Genomic DNA, 19,433 nt, shown 5'->3' on the forward strand with positions numbered 1-19,433 from the left:
TCTTAGAATGGCTCACTTTAAACAGGAAATGCTGATGTGGTCAGCGGAAAAGACTCCATATGATTGTGGTCTCACTCTTTAGTCTCCGGATTAGTTCCAGGTCAGAAGGAAAACCCTACCAGGCCTTCGACTGGTGGCTGGGGCTTGCTCTCTCGCAGCTGCGTGTCGTAGGGATCTTCACACTTTCTGAATTCGCGTTTGGTGTTCCTTCTCTTGTACAGACCGATCACGCCACTGCCAAAACAAACGGAGGAAGTGACAGTGGCTCATGATCCGTTTCCCTCAGTTTTTGTCTCGGGGTTTCATAAAGTAAATGGAATCCTAGGTCTGTCACCCACCACCACCACCACCACCACTCCTAGCTAGTACTGTTCCTGACACACAGAACCAGCTGGAATAATTCTGCTAGCTGCAAGACTGTTTTCTAGAAGTTTTCTGTTAGAAGACCATTCTTGGCTTGCTGCCCGCAAAGTCTGTCCTGTCTTTGAAGGATGGACATCTCGTTATGCAGCACTTATCTTTCTCTGTACACATGACTTAATGATGTCCTCCTTCGATGTTTCCAAGCCAAATGGATTTCCGCTTCCTGTGAATTAGCATTGACGCAAAGAGCAGGATGGGTCTGCAGAATCTGTGTGTGGTTATGTCTCTGAACACACCTGGCGTGTGTTTCACATCTGAGTTTGTACAGTCGACACTGAGCAAGAATTTCAGAGCTGAGGTGCTACATCCTGACCTTCTACACCCTAAGAGTACTGCTTGGTCTCATGTCATCCTTGTGTCTGTGGGCGTGTATATGATGTATCTCTTGCTGGTATTTCATTTTGTTTTGCTGGTACCCAAAGAAACTTTGTCTCATTAGCATAAAGCAAAGCTGCATGAGTATTTTTTCCTTCTTCTAGTTTTAGTTTGAGAAGGAAATTCTCTTGCGCTGACAGCATCAGCCGTGAGCTTGCTGGAGTGGAGTTGTAGTGGCTTCAGCATCAGTGCCCAGATGCCCTTGTCTGGCTGATGGGAGCGGAAGGCACAACTTGTGATAAGTATCTGCAGCTGCAGTGATTTCCTCCACAGCGATGTCCCCTGTGTCTGTCAGGACATGCACACCAAGCAGTTCCAGTATAGAACAGCCACACAGCCCTGTCCACCTTCTTAGCTGTCAGAATTTGCAAAATTTGACAAGACTCTCTTACAGGATTAGGAGCAGAAACCATAACCTTTCTAGCCCCAGGCTGGGTTGTTTGTTTCCCCCCTTGCGATGCTTCTGCAGCTGCCCTTTGTTCTGGTTCTCATGGTCTGAGTTACTACATAGAGGGTAGAGCATGTTTCTTATGACTGGAAATGGATGTAGACAGAACACTCAAAGTATATGTATCATTTTTCAACATTCTGTTTACTGTTTATTCTCGGAAGCAAATGGCTTAGCTTTGCTTGACTTCAGTCAGGCAGAGCCGCCTGCCTTTTGTCCCAGGGGTGCTGTTAACACCAGGCCCACAGATATTTTAACAGAGAAACAAACAGTTGTGACCAGGTTAAAGCCATTCATTAAAGCATCAACTTCGTTAATAAAAAATAAGACACTGGCAGAGATACATTGAGCTGATGTTCTTCACGGTGGCCTTGAACCAGGCTCACCTAGGATGAAATCACCTTGAGACGTCTGTTGGTGCCTCTACCAACACTGCGATGGTTGGCTGAGTTGATTTAAGCCTCTTGGACCCAGATGGTCCAACCAAGGGCGACACTTGCACCTTCTCTCCAGGTCACACTGAAGCCTTCGTGGGTTTTGCTCTAGAGCCATGGTTTCTGCGAGAAGATTGACAGATAACATCAGCCCCGTCTCTTTTCTTGCCAAAGACATCAAGTCCCCTAGCGTTGGTGGTTGATGACCTAGCAGAATTGGGCAGCACTTGACCCTTTAGAATCACAGGCCTCCATCCTGAGGACACCTCATTGCACCATCAGAGAACTGCATCCTGGCAGCTGGTTTTTTCCCCTTTGTTCACATAGGAAAAAAAAAAAAACAACACCTTTTGTTTACTAGCTTAATAGTCTGGCATTTTAAAACACATCTCACCATTCGCGCTGCTTCTCCGAGGCAGGATGCGGACGGCACTGCATCGTCCTCCTCCTCCTGCCCTTTGTCTGCTCCCCCCTTCGCCTGACCCCCGTGCCGCCCGCACTCTGCTTGTCCCCACAGCAGCCTGAACAGCGTCAACAGCAGCGACTCGCGGTCCAGCGGCTCGCACTCACATTCCCCCAGCTCACACTACCGCTGCCGCAGCTCCAACCTGGCCCAGCAGGCGCCCGTGCGGCTGTCCAGCGTGTCCTCCCACGACTCAGGATTCATATCCCAGGACGCCTTCCAGTCCAAGTCACCATCCCCCATGCCACCAGAGGCCCCCAACCAGGTAAGGCTGCCTGTCCTTGGCTGCAGGAGCCGCTGTCGGCCTGATGCCCAGCCCCGCGTCGACGGCTAGAACCACAGAAGGACCTTGGCTTGGAGGCCTCTGTCATCTGACAGGAGAGCCCTCTGGTTTAATTTCTCATCTTTAGTTCTGTTTTTTTTCCCCCGGGGGAGTGATACTACTATCAGGTGGGGTAGCGGCTTGTGTTCGTGGTGGTGCTGGTTGAGTCATCACCGATTTGGGGAGTTCTCACACTTTAGTGGACAGACTCAAAGAGGTTCGGCCACTGTCTGGCATCCCAGGAAGTGCCCGGCTTAGCATGACGCTGACGCTGTAATCAGTGGGCATTTGCACATTGGTGACTCCCTCCCCACCTCTGGTTCTCTCCGCATGGTGGAGATTCTGCCGTGGAACAGCTTCCTTGTAGCTCTTGAGTTCCTTTTATCAATTTGGGTTGAGAACGAGAATGAGCCAGCAGAGCCCGTGCAGCTGATTCTGTCGGTGCTCTGCTTCTGGGAGAAGCGGGTGTTGGGTTGAGTGGGGCCAGGCCCAGTCCAGCCCAGCGGGTTTCGCCAGAGCAGAAGGCGGGAACCGGGCCAGGCGTCAGAACACCCTTCCCCGGCCCCCCTCTCTGTCCCCTCTCCCTTAGTGCCAGTGGGCTGGCCGTATTCAGTAAGCAGCACAGCATGTACACAGCAGGAAACCCACACATCTGGGATGCCCTCACAGCGCCAGCTGCTGGTGAGCGTGGTGGCCATTTTGAGGCTGACCACAGCCTTTGGCCCAAGATCCTGTGGACTCAGGTCACGTGCTTGTCTTGTTTATCCAAGTATCCAGTTCGCCTAACAGTCACTGAGTATCTGCTGTTGCCAGGCCCCATCCCAGGCCCTCCTACATATCTTATCTGTGTAGTCCTTCCAACGACCACATGGAGTATTGTCATCCCATTTTGTTGCAGAAACAGAGGCTTAGAGATGTAAGTGACTTGCCTGAGTAGCACAATTATGTGACGTGCAGGTCGAGGACCTGAATCAAGGGTTTCTGACACCTGGTCCAGAGCCCTTTCTGCTCTATCTCGGCCATAAGGTGCCTCTGGGAGAGTGTTTTGGGGAGCACTTCCTGTGGAAGAAGCAGCTGAGGCGTTTGGGGAGCCGAGACCAGGAGGTTCCTTGCCCGACGTGTCGATGTTGGTGAACCAGAGCCGCTCGGGGCTCCCTGCCCCCTTTGGCATTTTTCAGGAGACTGTGGCCTCTCTCTGTCTCTCTGGGAGACTCGATTTCAGACGGAAATGCTCTAGGCCAAGAGCTGCGGCTTTCCGCTTAATGTGCTTGTCCCAGCTGGGGTGCTTTGGCTTGGTCTCTAAGGCGTCACCCCCCTGTCCCCTGTCCCCTGTCCGTCCCCACCATGTGCAGCACTCAACTACACCTGCGTGTCTCCCAAGCGGAGTGTGAATGATTAGAAGGAGAGCAGGGACTGGCTCCTAACGTGCAGCATACTTCTGCGTGTGTTTCTAATCAACTGACACATTAACCGAGTCTTGCACACTGACATCCTTTCTAAAAAAAGACAGCCTGCCGCTTCCGCCTTCCCGTCAAAGTCTGTGTGTGGATCAGGCGGGGTCGAGTGTTTCTGCCTGCGGGGACGACGAGGGAGGCGGAAGGGGGCGTGGCGCGATCTCCTTAAACCTGAGAGCCTCTGCCCAAGAAGCGCTTGGCTAGGAGCTCTAGGGTAGTTTTAATAAGCTCGGGATGCTGCAGAATTTCATAGAAGAATCTTAAAAAAAAAAAAAGTTATAGCTGCTTATAATTATAAGGTAGAGGGGAAATTTAAGGAAATTGCACAAATCACATAAGCCAGGGAATACAATCTCCCAATGGCAGGAATGTCACCTTTGTTTAGGGCGGGAGGGAGGGACCACACATCTACGAGGGGCAGGACCCCTTCATTTTTCCACTTAGCCACACCAGGTAGAAATGAACGCCAAGCGACAGTCTGCTCGGAATTCTCCCATTTTCCTCCACTCTGCTCTTTTCAGATTGGGCCTTCGCCCACGTGGGCCCAGGTCTTGTTCTAGGCACCATTGGCGCCATCAGGGCAAGACGTTCTTTAGGAAAGATGAGCAGAAGTCAAAAGACGTACGAACCTGCAGTCCTGGGGTGGTTCGCTGGTCCTTTTTTTCAAATTCAACATGCTTGAGTTAGAGGAGCCAAAACAAACAGTCCCGGTAGATGATAGTGACAACTGACGTTTCTTTATTCTTGACTGAGCATCGCAGACATAGACACACGTATACGTATAAAATCTACAAAATAATTGAGGTTTAGAGAGAGTGAGCACATGGTTCCTGACTGAGAAGTGGCAGAAACAGAACTTAAATCCAAACTTTAAATCCAATCCGTAACTTCGGATTTTGGACTGCAAAGCGGACACTGAGCTCAGGGAGCAGCCAGGCGTCCACCATGTAGCCTGTCCTTGCTTGGGCTCCATGGAGCCCCGGTCACTGTGTGGAGTGTCCCCTGGGTTCCTTGGCCCTGCAAGATGGGAAGCTAGAGCTCTGTCTTTTTGCAGGGACCTTTCTTTCTTTGGCGGCTGAAAGGGGTGGACAGAAACACAGATCCAGCCTCCTGGACAGTGAATACAGGGACAATTCCAGGGACGTCATCGACCCCAACAGGGCTAGCCTTATGAAACAAATGGGATGAGCCAGAGATCGCACTTAACAGTGAAATAAACTTAAAGCAGATGCCTAGGTGGGCCCAAAGCACCATCTGGGGGGACCCAATTTACATGGAAGGGCTGGCCATTGCCACCCACCCATTCAGTGATTTCGCGCACCTGCCATGTGCCAGCACAGGACTAGACACACACAGATTGGGGTCCCGGGGGGCTTACAGTCCAGAGGTCTGGACCTTGCTGGGTCTCGCCCTTCTTTTCAAGGGCTTGAAAGCTTCTGCGTGGGTGCAGCTTTGGGGAAAGAAATAACCCTAACACTCTGCTTCTCTCATCCTTCCCTCTTCTGTGTATGTGTTTGTCTGTCTCTTTCTCTCTGTGCGTGCCCTTCCCCGCCCCCATCTTTCATTTTTCATTTCCGGTTATTTTTTGGTGGCGTGTGGTCTGGATTTTGTCGGTCCCCTCGTGTGGTCCCCACCCCGCCCGCTGCAGAACTCGTCCAGCTCGGCCTCCTCGGAAGCCTCTGAAACCTGCCAGTCAGTGAGCGAGTGCAGCTCGCCCACCTCAGTCAGCTCAGGCTCTACCATGGGCGCCTGGGCCTCCACAGAGAAGGTGACCGGCTGGGTCCCAGGCGTGGCGGCTCCACCGCTCCCCACCCCTCCCCCGCCTGCCGCCAGTGTCACAGCCACAGGAATCTGGAAGCTCAGAATCTACACCAAGATAGGGGTTAGGGTGGACAAGTCTGAGGGCTTTTTCTTGAGTGGGTGTGTGGCTCTAAGCAATGACCTTGAGGTCGTCCCAAGGGAGAGGAAGGGCTATGGGGAACTTGGAGGTGTGAAGGCTTCTTCCCAGAAGTGTTGTGTGCTCATCCATCTCCCCACTTCCACTCCCAAGCACCCCACCTACTGTGGCCTCCTTGTCACCATCCCGTTGGACGTGACACTTTACTGTGTCAGAGGCTGTGTGCTTTTCTACCTTTCAGTTTGCAAACCCCCATTCTTCACCCCCAATTTGGAATGTCCTTCTGAACAGCGTGATGATTTTGGAAACCTAGAACGAACAGATTCCATCGAAGACGCTTTAGAATTTTAAAATTTGCATAATGACATGAGCAAATCACTATCACCATGAAGCGATGCTTTATTTAAATACCCAACCATTGAGAACTTGACAAATTAAGGACAGTGTTCCATTTCCAAATTATTCTAAAATGTAGATGAAATATTTTCTTGACTGCGTACTTACTCGGTGTCGAGTAAATGCGCATTCTCCTCGTGCATCATGGATCATCCGCAAGCAGCAGAGAGCCCTGTGTTTGTTCATGATAAATATTCAGGTCTCCCCTCCCTCGAATGTCAATGCCATCGTGTATCTCCGCACTCATCCTGTTGTATTAATTTTTTCCTTTTCCCTCCCTTTTTGTTTTGTTTCCAGTTGTCTAATGGGTTTTCTCACTATAGTTTATCAAGTGAGCCCCACGTGGGGCCCATGGGGGCAAACCTTTTCCCTCATTGCCTGCCTGCCTCCCGCCTGCTCCCTCGGGTCACCTCTGTCCACCTTCCAGACTACGCTCATTATTACACCATTGGGCCCGGCATGTTCCCGTCATCTCAGATCCCTAGCTGGAAGGTTTGTGTCTCTCCTCCCTCCTCCTCCCTCCTCCTCCTCTCCCTCCTCCTCCTCCTCTCCCTCTCTCTGTTGCCTCTGTGCTCACCCTTCTGTCCACGATCTTCACCCTGGTCCCCCCTCACCCCCTTCCCTTCACACTCTTCCTTCTTCCCCATAACACCTCTCCCTAAGTAAATTCCCACTGGGGAGGACCAAAACGCAGTCGGCCGCTTCGAGATAGACATTTCCACCAGGAGCTGAGACTGGAGAGGTGCCCACTAGAGAAGATTTGTTAACCCCATTAGACAGGACAACCAGATGTGGCTTTGCAGGGACATCAGTTCCAAGTTCACAGTCCCAGTTCTGCCCTCCTAGGAGGCTCCTGGGGGGTGTCACTGTTATCAGTTTCGGAGGGACTGCCCTCCTCGGCCATGTTCCCCCCGGCTTTTCCCCTGAGGCCCTTAGCAGACCATGGTGACAGCACTATAACCCCAAATACCTTTTGACTTACCATGTGTTATTTTAAAAGTACACCCAGACTTGATTTTCAGTCTCAGTTGTTTTAGATTAAAACACGTTTGCTTTAATATAAAAACAAAGTTTTGAAATTATTTCCTAGCAAGTCCAGTTGATGCCAGGAGAATATTCTCCTCTATTTTGAGAGGTAGCCCCAAATTTGAAGAGTAGGCCCCGAGGATGCCAGCATTTTGAACAGGGCTTGACTTCATCCCTCACAAGTGATGTGGACCCCTTGGACTCCTCAGAATCCTCCTGCCGAGCCCGGGGCGTCCCCTTCCTGTGTGAGGACATCAGGGGGTACTTCCTGAAGTGCCCTTTGGATGTCAGTTTCCCCAGGTGGAAGTTCGGCCTCAGGGAGGGTGGCTGCAGTTCCTTTAGTGCCCTCTGGTGGCTATGCCAGTAAAGTGAGGTCCACTGGGCTGCCTGCAGAGAGAGGGTCCCTTCAGCCATGGGGAGGGCCACGTCCCTGGGGACACGACCCCCACCTGGTGGTACCTTCAGACACGTTAGACAGCTGGTCAGCTATTAACTAAGAGTCTGCCAGGCTCCCTGCCTGGTTGTTGAGGGTTTTTAAGCTTTGGGTGGATGTGTGGAAAAGGGAGGTCCCACGACAAGGGAGTCCCCAAAGGGTTTTTCACTCCCTTTAGGGCCAGGTGAGGGCACAGCAGGGGCCTACTGGCCTGTCCCAGCCTTAGCTTCCCCTGAGGGGACCCCTGCCCTCTGTGGGCAGCTGTCTGGGGGTCTGCAACCCTCCACAGGGAGGCGGAGGCCCTGGTGCCTGACCACGCTTGTCCTGCTTAGGACTGGGCCAAGCCAGGACCTTATGACCAGCCTCTGGTGAACACCCTCCAGCGCCGCAAGGAGAAGCGGGAGCCAGACCCCAGCGGAGGGGGACCCACGGCCACAGGTGGCGCGCCTGCTGCTGCCGACGAGGCTCAGAGACCGCGGAGCATGACCGTGTCGGCTGCCACCAGGGTGACGCTCTTGTTCTCTACAGCTGGTTGGGCCCCTGTAGACCTGGCTGGTGGCCATATGCTAGGCAGCAAGTGGGTGCTGAGTCAGCCTTGCAGCTGGAGAGACCGGAGCCCCTTTCCCCCACTCCCTGATTTACGAGCAAAAGCCATACATAGTAATCAGACTCATAGAACTCTGGAGCCTGGGTAGGACCCAAGCTGATAGCCCCTGGGCCCACAGACAGGTGCTGGTCACGGGACAGGAACAGGAGTAATGTTGAGGCCCCCGCCGGAGGAGGTGTGTGGAAAGGCTCTGGGGATATTGGACAGGAGGTTCATGGCCCTGGTGGCTTGTCTGTGTCTCTTTTTCCTCCACCCTGCAGCCTGGCGAGGAGATGGAGGCTTGTGAGGAACTGGCCCTGGCTCTGTCACGGGGCCTCCAGCTTGACACCCAGAGGAGCAGCCGGGACTCGCTGCAGTGCTCCAGCGGCTACAGCACCCAGACGACCACCCCATGCTGCTCCGAGGACACCATTCCCTCCCAAGGTACGAGGCAGCCGGGGTGTCCACTTGGGCTTCCTGAGCAGGTGCCAGGTGAGGAAAAGGGGTGGCCCTCCCTGCTGGCAGGGGCGGAAGAGCAGCCGTCTGTTTAGCCACAGCGGGAGCCCTGGCCAGCAGACTGCTCCAGGACCATCTTCGTCATCTTGGAATGCTTTGGAGAGTTGACCAGCCATTGTCAGGTCGCTTCTGTCTAAGGAAGTGACTGGACTTTCGCAGCTTCTCGTTTTTCGCAGTCAGCGTCCAGGGTACCTCCCAATTTGAATTCAGACAGATGCCGTTAAAGATGACAGCATGCGTGTTTTAGCACCGTGTGCCGAGCGCTTTATTTTGCCATTTAACCTTCGCAGCCGCTTACGTTATAAGTATTTGCATCCCCATTTTACATACGTGGAGGCTGAGGCTCGGTGACTCGCCCACATTTACACAGCTAAGAAGAAGGAGAGCTGAAATTTAAAACTGAGGTCTGTTAGAGTCTAAAGCCCAATCTCTTAATCCGGCCAAATCCTCTATCAACCCTGCCTCCCTCACTCCCACCCCTGTACACACACTAGCCAGAGATGGCGCCTTGAGGCCGTCACTCACCTAACAGCTGGACTAGATCTCTGATAGCTGGCGAAGCCTATCTGCAGTCCATCAGTCAAAGCCTTTGAGACACAGGTCCCAGTGAAGGGCCATGTTGCTGCTCTAGGGTCATTTGGCAATGTCTGGAGACATTTTTGGTTGTCCCAACTTGAGAGGGTGCTACTGGCTTTCAGTAGATGGCCAGGGATGCTGCTAAACATCCTGTAATACACAGCAAAGCTCCTCCCCCGCCTACAGCAAAGAATTTATCAGGCCCAAAATGGCAATAGTGATGCCATTCAGAAACCTGCTAAAATGTTTGATCTGTAGGCCTCCCTTTCCCCCGTGGCCCTATTTTTTTGAGAGGAAGTGAACACACCTCACTGATGGAACCGGCTTTGTACTTTGTTGTCATGGACTCGTTGCCAGTCACTCTGCTCATTTTCTAGTCCTCACCTGATGAGTTAATTAGGGGGATGGTGAGGTCTGGGACAGTCTGTTTGAGGTTTGTTTCTCGCGTCGAATTCTGGTCTAGAGGGGTTGTAGAAATTTTCTCACCCCCTTTATTCCTCCCAGAGATGCTCAGAGGTAGCTCCGCCTCAGCCCAGCAGGTTTACATTCGTCACCACTCCACCGTATTTGTGTGCGTGCCTGCTGTGCGGCCCAGGGCAACATGAGCGAACAGAACTAGGGTCCCCGCCAGGGAGTTTTTAGATGGCATGGAAGCCTGGGGGAAAGCTTGGGATGAAATTGCCTGTGAAGGACCTTGACCCTTGTGCCTTTTGTCCTCCCGACACCAAAGAGTCAGAAAGCAGAGCTGCTGCCTTGGAGATTTCTGACCAGATCCTGTCATCAGTTTCAGATTATGATTATTTCTCTGTGAGTGGGGACCAGGAGGCAGATCAGCAGGAGTTTGACAAGTCCTCCACCATTCCGAGAAACAGTGACATCAGCCAGTCCTACCGCCGGATGTTCCAAGCCAAGCGCCCGGCCTCAACTGCTGGTCTCCCCACCACCCTCGGACCTGCTATGGTCACCCCAGGGGTTGCAACCATTCGACGGACCCCTTCCACGAAGCCTTCTGTCCGCCGGGGGACCATCGGAGCTGGTCCCATCCCCATCAAGACACCCGTGATCCCTGTCAAGACCCCAACCGTCCCAGACCTCCCCGGGGTGTCGCCAGCCCCTTCGGATGGGCCGGAGGAGCGGGGTGAGCACACTCCTGAGTCGCCGTCTGTGGGTGAGGGCCCCCAGGGTGTCACCGGCATGCCCTCCTCAGTGTGGAGTGGCCAAGCCTCCATCAACCCCCCTCTTCCAGGCCCAAAGCCCAGTATCCCTGAGGAGCACAGACAGGCGATTCCAGAAAGCGAGGCCGAAGACCAGGAAAGGGATCCCTCCAGTGCTACTGCCTCCCCAGGCCGGATTCCAGAGAGTGACCGTGCGGACCTGAGCCCAAGGGATACCGCGCAAGGCGAAGACATGCTGAACGCCATCCGAAGGGGCGTGAAACTGAAGAAGACCATGACGAACGACCGCTCGGCACCCCGCTTCTCTTAGGCTCTCTTAGGCTCACAAGAAATGCTGCCAGTGGGCAGTGAACTGTTTCATTAATAAAACCTAATTTGTCTTGATCCATTCCAATCTATAATCAAACAACAGATTTTGTAGGCAACTCAGAATACAGCTCTTTTGAAAGTACTCAACACCTTTAGATAAGAATTAAAAGCAACATACGTAACTGACATAACCTTGATCTTTTAATTTGTAAATATGACAGTTTTCTTTCTGCACATTTTAATCTTAGTTCTCCCTTTTGATTTTTCTGAAGGTGCCAAATTCCATTTAACTTTTTTACAAGTCTTTGTAAAATTTTAAATGCATAAGGGCGGGGGGTCGGGGTGGGGGAACCACAAAATAGTTAATTTCAGAAAAAAGGGTAACTATACTTAGCCTTTTCTTTTCTCTTTTTTCCCTGCAAGCTTTTCTAGATGCATTATAGTAGTCTGGCTTAGAAGCAAGTTCAAGTTATTTTAATGTACAAACAAAATGGATAAGGGTTAAAAAAAAATCTTCATTTAAATATACTATGTTCTGAATGAGAAAAGCAGGAGTAACAATTGAGCAATATTCGGAGTGAAGTAAATCTGGAAATGGTAGACGGTGTTGGGATTGGGGGGAGGGCAATGGGAGGGGCACACTGTCAACATAGCCGATCCTGTCACATTTAAGAGTAGCCTCGTAGATTGAATTTCTCGTAGCTTCATGGTTAATGCATCCGAATAAGCCATACTGGACTGCAGTGTTTGTTTCTGTAGGGTGTTTAGGGTCTTCCTTTCTCCCACAATTCCTCTTGACTGCACACAGCACCCACCTCCAACCCCGTGCATGCTGCTGCCACCAGGTAGACATAGAATCTCCCACTTGAGTTACTGGTCTGTTCTACCCACTTTCATCAAATCCAAATACATCCAAAAGGGTAAGGCAGTTTCAAAATGTGAAGACATTGAAACACGACAGCAGGGAATCCTTAGATATAGCGAATGCCTTTTACTTAACTGTGCCCAGCAGGCTGGGCGCATGGAAAAGCCCAAATATTTTGAAAAAACTCAAGCGGATTTAACAAGGGTAACCAGCTTGGAGTCTCGCAACTCGCCGATGTGTTTACCGATCCGGGGGCTTGTTTTTCTTAATTGGCTTCATCCGAAAACATTGAAGAGAGGAGGATTTATTTATTGTCACTGGGAATCTGACCACTAGACTGTCCCTTTTTTTGTATTCTAGGTAATGTTTTTTGAGATGGATTTATATCTTTTCTTTAAGTAAAAGTTAAATTTGTTATGATGCCCATCCCCCAAAGCCAACAGAGATTTGTAGATTTTGAGGGCTCATGTTTGGAGAATACGATGGTGTTTAAAAAAGCCAGCCAGCCCCTTAGCTGTTGGGTCAGTGGAAAGTGCTCCTTCGTGACTGAACTTATCAAGGGATAGGAGCTTGGTGGGTCCCACAGACCCTGCAGATTTCTGTTGGCTCAAATAATCCTCAATTACATAAGCTTATGCTTTAATACATAACTGCGTTGGATGTGAGAGTAACGTACCTGTACAGTCATTGTTCTATATATTAACACTTAACACTGCTGTGATTGCTCAAGGACATTTTATGTTATGGCTTTAAAGCAAAGGCATGATTATTAGAACTATTTAAGCTTTTTTTTCTTTGAAAAACAAGCTCCTTTTACAAAATATAAGCAACAGTAGTGCCTGTGGTTTAGCCCACCAATCTTGATGACTAAAAGTAGCTGATGCATTGTGCATATGATGCTTGAGATGGTTTTTGCAAAAGCAGAAATCACTGCAAGGTAATTACAATAGATAAAAGTGGTATTTTAAACCTTTGAAATAAATGGATGTAACTGTACCTTGCTTGGTACAGCTTTTCACTTGTTTAGTTTTTAAACGTTAGTATAATCTGAAGAAATTTAATATAAAATGTTGCCAAATTCAGTGTAGAAAGAATGTGACAAAACACCTTGGGTAGTTCTGTTTGTGTTTTTGCATATTGTAAAAGCAGTGTCACAGCTAAAAATAAAGAACTCGTTTCTAAAGGTAATTATTGTGGTTTAGTTGCTAGTTTGTACTGAGAGTTGACCTCTCCCTGTGCAGGTTTTTGTTCTAAACTTGTATAAATAACAATTGTGTAATGTGTCTCCCTTCTACCTTGTAACAATTGCTTCAGCCTACATTATAAATAAAGAACCACTAGGAAAAAAAAAGTCCTGTATTTCAAGTCTTATTGAAATCCAGTTGGAGGGCTTCATCACATGTTTGATGGAATGGACTCAGATTGAGCTTACTTAGAAAACTGACAAAACGTTATTTTTGTGATAATTATGAATGAGCCCCAAGAACCCTAGTTGCCTGAACTAATTATTTCAATGCAGTAGCAGAGTTATCAAGAACTAAAGGTAACTGGGTCTGGCTGACAGCTTTTGAAATGGCTTTACCTTTTACAGAAACTTCAACATTTGAAGAATTCTGCTATACCCTTACCCTTGAGTGTGCAGACCATCCAAGCTACGGAAGCAAAGCTGGAAAACTGCCTCCAAAATAAGTGTCACAAAAGAGTTTCATCCCAGATTGGACCCTTCACAATCTCACTATCAAACCTCCACTCCTTAGAGAACCTCATAAATGCAGACTATTTGTTGAATGTGTGCTTCTTAGAGAAAGCTGCCCTTTAATCAAAACTAAAATTCCACCAGTGGCACCTTTAGAAAACCAAGACAGTCTTAAGTCAGTATCAACATACCTTCTCTGCTGGGCTTTGTGTTCCTCCCAGACATGGCAGCTAACTGAGTCTTCAACTGGAGTCTGTTCAACTCAATCTTCAGAGTAAATCTTGTATCTGGTTCTGCTGCATCGTTTTCCCCTATTGATAATGTGCTATCGATATAACTTAATAGGAAAGAAAAGAACACACCTGACTACATCTCACATACTTTTGCATGCACAACTGGTAAGGAAACTGGTAAGGCACAATCACTTGGCAGCATGTTACTCCACAGAACACATCAGTCATACCATGTTGAATTATTTTTTATTAGGGCAAGTGGGTAAATTTTCTGTAACATATTTCACTTGCAAACATGACTGGTGAGGTGTCTCCCTCTCTTTTTTCTACATGGGCCGCTCCCGGGGCCTGGTCACAATATGCCACCACAGTGGAGGCAAATCGCCTTCCCTTCGGGCCGGGGGCAAAGCTTCAGTGCTGGGACCACCAACCGGGGTTTCCTCCTGCAGCTGCTTAACCTGAAGGGGTCAAGAAGGAACGATTAGAAAAGGACCTGAACTAGCTGTACAATGTGCTGCAGCTAAATGTTCTCTAAAGGCACCAGTAAGAAACCTCGATTCATATATGTTAGGGATATTAACTTTAAAGCCCCCCAAATTAACAACCAGGACAAGAAATGACATGAAATGACATGTAAAAATGTGCTCAGTTCCGCCTGATATTGCTCAACAACTTGCTCCCGGGATCTCCAAGACTATCATGGTGCTAATAGAAGAGGAAACCTAAGGGACCTACTTTGCAGATCCTCCTCCAGAAAAATCAGTTCTCTATTGTGGCTAAGCTGAGCCTTAAGCACATGTGCTGTTTAATGCGGAAGAGACAGAATAGTAAAAGGAGGAAGGTTTTTGTGAGGAGAGGAGGTTACTGGAGTGATCAACTGCAGTATGAACCTATTCTCCATGAATAACTCCACCTCAAGTTTCCAGATGCTGAGACAAAGGCCTCCACGCACGGTCAGGATCCCATGCCTTGTCTCAAAAACTTTCCATCTCTCATTAACATTACCAATTTCTCCCTCGCCTCAAATCTTCTAATCAGCATATATGCATCATTATTTCTCATCTTAATAGAAAATAATCGTTTGGCCTCCAGTTACTGTTCTCAGCAAAACTTCTCAAGAATTACCTACCCCCTCCTGTATTCTCTTCCTCACTTTCTGTTCACTGTTATCAGTGTGCTTAATCCCTCCAGAAAAAGCTCTCTAGTCAAGACAACTAATGCCCTTCCTGCAGCCAAAATCTTTGGACATTATTCCAGTGCTCACTCTATTCCACCTTCTAGCAACTTTTAGTAGAGGTGACTCAGCCCTGGCCATTCCTGAAACACTTTCTCCTGGACTCTATTTCACACCCTCCTCACTGCCCCTCCCCCTTGCTGGATGTGCCTCTGTCTCCTTTTCCTGATCTCTACAAGTGGGAGCTCCTGCGACTTTTCTCTCTCTACTCTCTCGTATGATCTCATCCATTTCCGTGGCTTTTAAAACAACTGTTAACTCACAAATTCCTGTTCTGAACTCAAATCTCTCCTTGAGGTCCAGATTCCTACATCCAAAGTCACCTACTGACATCTGCATTTGATCCCTCACAAGCTTCTCAAATTTAACATTCCTTAACATATGTAAAACCAAACCCTTGATTGTCCCTCTGATACCCATTCCCTGCCCTCCATCTTCCCTACCTCAAACACTATCACCAAACTCCAAATATCAAAGTGTAAAACCTGGAAATTATTCTTGAGTCCTCCCAGTCCCTCACATCCTGCCCCCACATCCAATCAATATTCATATCCCTCCAAACGATATCCTGAATCTATTTCCCTCCATATTCACTACATCCACCCTGGTGCTGGCTGCCATAATCTTTTGACTAAACTGCAATACCCTCAAATTGATCTCTCCACTTCTCAATGCACCCTCTCCAATATATGCTTCACACTGTAGCAAGACTGAACTTTTAAAAATGTAAATCGGACATTACAAAATGAAAAATGTCCAAGGCACTGACTGGTAGAGAGGAAAATTAAGGTATAGTACAGTATAGCAAGGTGGTCAGGCAAAGGATGGAGGAGGAGGAGGGGAGAAGCAAAATTAGAGACCAGAAAACCCAAAAGACCAAAGAAAGAGAACACATTGTGACCTATATCTGAGAGGCAAAGGGCCAGACTGGACTCTGGATGGCTGCAGTGGGGAACAAAACCTGAGCTCCTTCCAGGTACTGACCACCTGGGCCAAGCTATGTGGCAAAATGCAGGTAAGACTCACCTCTCGTTCCCAGCTTTCTCTCCGCAGTTTCTTCCACTGCTCCCTCTTGGCAAAATAATCAGGATACATTGCCTTCTCAGAAGGATGCCAGTAATCTAAGCACCACTCAGGAACCTATCACGAGAAGAAATCATGGTGTCATTCCACAGGAAACATTTACATGCCACTGATAGGGCCTGCTCAGGAGACAGAAGACCAAACTCAAGGTGTATTTTTATAACCATCCCAAGTATCAGACTATTTCTGACACTAAGCAATGAAAAGCAGAGGACAAGCAGGAACCAACATAAAGGAGAATGCCTTACAGCAAAAGATCCTCGGGCTGAAAAATAAAAGGTCAGTCCACAAAAGAACTAGTATCATCCCTCCCCGACTTGCGTTCTCTAAGTATCCAGAGTGGGCTTGTTATTTGGAAGTATTACCTAGAATTTCCCAGAAATACTAAGCACCTATCCAAACTGGTTTTCTTTCAGATCCAAAGATGAGTTATTTAACAAGTAATGTATCACTTTAGTTTGCCAAAAAGATGCTGTGAGGCCTTGGAGCTGAATTTAGAAAGAAAAGTCTTAATGTCATCTGGGACAGGGAAAACTGATACCTGAAGAAAAGTATCTACAACTGTCAGCAAAAAAATCTCCTAGCTGCCCCTAAAAGGACAAGTTTGGAACTGGAGAAACAAAGTCCACCTCTCAGAAGGTGCCACCACTATAGTCCTGACTTACCTTGTAACACTCGTATCTCTCATAGGAGGTGCCCCCAGGAGATTCAGGGAAGATGTATGGCTGAGGATGCTGATTGTGCCAGAATTCTTCCTCCGCCTCCCTCAGCAGCTGGGTGGCCTTCACCATATCCTTTTCATTCTTATGTTCTTCAAACCGGGCTCTCATCAAACAGGCAAAGTACCGGTATTTGTCCCTTAAGCCAAAATGATTTGGGAGATTAGAAATGTTATCTACTTTTCTAGGCCTACTCAGTTTCCCATCGTTTCGATGTTTTTCCCAGAAGCCCTTCTCCTGGGACGAGATTTTAGGATTCTGATACAGAAGTGGAGGACTGGCATTCACACATTTGGGTTGTCACCCCACCTTGCACTGCATCTAGGCCATGAAAAAATAATCTATGTTTTAAGACTATGTTCTAAGATAGAGAGGAAAAGAAAATTGTGTGGGAGGTGAAGATTTATGCGGGACATGAATGTAGTAAAAAGGACTGGATGATAAAAAGAGGAAAGCTAATGAGAAGAATGTTGATGCTTTAGACTTATACACCTGAATGTTAACCCTTGCTCTACCTCTTACCATGGCGGACCTTGGGCATGTTACTCTCTATGCCTCTATTTCCTCATCTGTAAAATAAAGCTAAATAGTGCCTGAGTCCTAGAGTAGTTGTTAAGGCCAAAGTAAAAAAATACACATATTATTACTGCTAACATTAGGGAGAGGTCATGAAGACAGCTATTATTTAGTGACCACTAGATCTGAGAACTGAGGCCCAGGCCAGAGAAGCAAGTCTTAAAGGTCTCGTAGCCACGGGCCACTAAGTCTGGTCTATGCGCTGGCTCTGTGGGGCCCGGGGCCACCTTCCCACTCCGTCCCCGAAGACCTTGAGTCGCCCGGTCCGCCCCGGCCTCTCAGCCTTCGTGGGGTTCCCCAGGATCACCTCTCGCGCCCTGGGTTCGCCTGTCGCACCTGTGGACGCACCGCGACTCCAGGTGGCGGAGGGCTCGCTTATAAAGCCGCAACACCTTCTGCTGATGGGTCAGGTAGGCGGCGGAGGCCGACACCGCCATGACGGCCCGCTCACCCTCAGCGGCCGCGAGGGCTCCCGGGAAACGGGAGGCCGGAAGCGGGGGGCGGGCCAGCGGCCACTTCCGCTTCCGCCGGGAAGGGTCTGCGGTTGCAGCCATGAGTGCCTTCAAGTTTGTAGGTAAGTAGAGTGCTTTCCTGGTCCTTGAGCTTTTTTGCCGTCCCCCGGGCGTCGCTCGCCGCGGCCTGAAGGCCCAGCATGAGCTCTCCGGCTTTTCGAAGGTTGGAAGGGCTCTCAGTGAAAGAGAGCGCCGGTAATGTTCTGGTTCTCGGTATAGGTGCTGGCTTCAAGGGTGTGCTTATCTGAAAATTCACAAGCGGTATGGTTATGACTTATGCTCCTTATAACATTGTAATAAGGGTTGTATGCATTGATTCATTAAAAATAAAACAAGGAAAACTAACACAAAAAAGCCAGTCACCGTATTTCCCTCCATCCCACGTGCACCTTCCTCCCCTTTCCCTCTCCGTGGCCGAGAGGATGATGGGTTTGGCCACAGGAACGAAAGTGGTGAGAATATATACTACCAGGTACTTAGGAAAACCCGGAGGACATTGTGAGAGCTAGGACTGAAACTTGAATGTCTTGCCGAGCTTAGTTTTACTGTGTATAGAGTGGAGCTTCTTGGCTAGTTGTCCCACAGAAGTCTTATTCTGAATTTGTTTGCTGTGTGGTGGTGTCTAGCATGTTCTCTAATCTCCTGTATTCCTTGTAAACTTGAAGTTATATCTGAAAGCTAAGCAAGTATAAAACGATTTTAAATCTCCTAGCTGCTGTGTTGTTGCCTGTATAGAATTGACCAAACCAAGTATGCTCTCAAAGGCTGTTTATTAGCCAGCAGCTGTCCTGTACAAAGGAGCAGCCCCGAAATGCCAAGATACAAGGTTTTTAAGCCCTAAATCCCATTCTTCATTCTGTCTTAAACACAAAAGTCTATTTCTCTCCTATTCACTACCTGTCAACCCACTGGTCAGGTGTGCAAGCGGGGAGTACAGAAGCAGAAAGCTTTTTGTTAGAATGTTATGTTCCTATGGGTGATCGCCTGTGTTCCCATGGGCAATAGCCAGTATTCTCATGGGCGATGGCCAAACAGTAATTTTCAGCTTCTATACAATTGATTATTTTTCATGCCATGCAAGCAAGCAGGGTTACACAGGCTAAAATTGGCAGTTAGCGTATGAGCTCAGTGTTACAAGTTTCGTGATTAACAGAATGCGGTTAGGGGTTCCAGAAACTAGGCCTAAGGTATAGACTTCCTTCGTCCAGTTTCAGGTTTTAATTATCCTTTAACCTTTTCACATTTCAGCAGGCTGTCACAGCTGCGCCTTTGTTTCATATTCTTAGCTTATAGGTGACAGTGATATGTCATGATTCACTGAGTCTAAACAGTGAGGTATCAGTTTGGAGATGCAGTTTTCTTTTGGTTGCAAACCTTTTTCCACTTATTTTGTTTTGAAAAATAAACCTCATTAATACTGGAAGTAATTTTTAACAGTAAAGCTAGTACTGCTTTTAAAGCCAGCTAATTAAAGAAAAAAATGAATAGAAAAGAAATATTACTGATCCGTATAAGGTGACATGTCACTAAATACACGAATCCCTCAAATTTCCCCCATAATCAGAAGTAGTAATTTTCTATTTTGCTCTTTTTTTTCTTCTCGTCACTGTCCCTTCTCTCTCTCACTTTCTTAGTTTTTTGAGTTGTTTATTGTTTTTGGCTGGAGCTGGATAGAAATTGAT

The 19,433-nt window shown here is 48.4% G+C and overlaps 4 protein-coding genes across 36 annotated transcripts in view; 2 read left to right on the forward strand and 2 right to left on the reverse strand.

The window, feature by feature from the left end:
- The window catches only part of MTSS1 (MTSS I-BAR domain containing 1), a 145,435-nt gene extending 132,386 nt beyond the window's left edge, over positions 1-13,049 (forward strand). For 2 of the 14 annotated variants that reach the window (XM_039853956.1, XM_039853957.1), the window contains 6 exons: positions 2,198-2,408; positions 6,510-6,704; positions 8,004-8,177; positions 8,539-8,701; positions 10,134-10,487; positions 10,596-13,049. In XM_039853956.1, the coding sequence (XP_039709890.1) occupies positions 2,198-2,408; positions 6,510-6,704; positions 8,004-8,177; positions 8,539-8,701; positions 10,134-10,487; positions 10,596-10,834 (1,336 nt within the window). In that variant the 3' untranslated portion in view covers positions 10,835-13,049. Of the gene's footprint in view, positions 1-2,197; positions 2,409-5,567; positions 5,688-6,509; positions 6,705-8,003; positions 8,178-8,538; positions 8,702-10,079 lie in introns of all 14 variants that reach the window. The other 12 variants (XM_039853962.1, XM_039853963.1, XM_039853949.1 and 9 more) reach the window with 8 other exon arrangements.
- Positions 13,050-13,854: 805 nt separating this feature from the next.
- NDUFB9 (NADH:ubiquinone oxidoreductase subunit B9) lies at positions 13,855-17,746 on the reverse strand. Of its 2 annotated transcripts, none has more exons than XM_039853990.1 (4): positions 17,576-17,746; positions 16,610-16,802; positions 15,888-16,001; positions 13,855-14,085 (listed from the first exon to the last, which is right to left on the reverse strand). In XM_039853990.1, exons 1-4 carry the CDS (start codon positions 17,674-17,676, stop codon positions 13,954-13,956), a joined length of 540 nt encoding a protein of 179 aa, XP_039709924.1. In that variant the 5' UTR covers positions 17,677-17,746; the 3' UTR covers positions 13,855-13,953. The 2 variants fall into 2 exon arrangements, with proteins under 2 accessions (XP_039709924.1, XP_039709925.1); XM_039853991.1 differs by having other exon boundaries at positions 17,588-17,713.
- TATDN1 (TatD DNase domain containing 1) overlaps positions 17,725-19,433 on the forward strand; it is a 28,071-nt gene continuing 26,362 nt past the window's right edge. For 13 of the 19 annotated variants that reach the window (XM_039853972.1, XM_039853979.1, XM_039853980.1 and 10 more), the window contains exon 1: positions 17,755-17,813. Coding sequence is in view for 2 of the 19 variants with exons in the window: in XM_039853969.1 (XP_039709903.1) it covers positions 17,792-17,813 (22 nt within the window). In the remaining 17 variants the exon portion in view is untranslated. Of the gene's footprint in view, positions 17,814-19,433 lie in introns of all 19 variants that reach the window. The other 6 variants (XM_039853969.1, XM_039853970.1, XR_005650935.1 and 3 more) reach the window with 5 other exon arrangements.
- The window catches only part of RNF139 (ring finger protein 139), a 40,276-nt gene continuing 38,650 nt past the window's right edge, over positions 17,808-19,433 (reverse strand). Inside the window, exon 2 of the mRNA XM_039853966.1 lies at positions 17,808-17,995. Within this exon, the coding sequence (XP_039709900.1) occupies positions 17,928-17,995 (68 nt within the window). The 3' untranslated portion in view covers positions 17,808-17,927. The remainder of the gene's footprint in view (positions 17,996-19,433) is intronic.

Source organism: Pteropus medius, unplaced genomic scaffold (assembly GCF_902729225.1).
Source record: "Pteropus medius unplaced genomic scaffold, Ma_sr-lr_union100, whole genome shotgun sequence".
NCBI lineage: Eukaryota > Metazoa > Chordata > Mammalia > Chiroptera > Pteropodidae > Pteropus > Pteropus medius.

Excerpts from the sequence above, each read along its gene's own strand:
- NDUFB9 (XM_039853990.1), bottom strand. The coding sequence starts at position 17,676 with ATGGCGGTGTCGGCCTCCGCCGCCTACCTGACCCATCAGCAGAAGGTG. Across the intron at positions 16,803-17,575 it reads GAGTCGCGGTGCGTCCACAG|GGACAAATACCGGTACTTTG; the intron begins GTGCGACAGGCG and ends TTTTGGCTTAAG. Across the intron at positions 14,086-15,887 it reads GAGAAAGCTGGGAACGAGAG|GTTAAGCAGCTGCAGGAGGA; the intron begins GTGAGTCTTACC and ends TGACCCCTTCAG.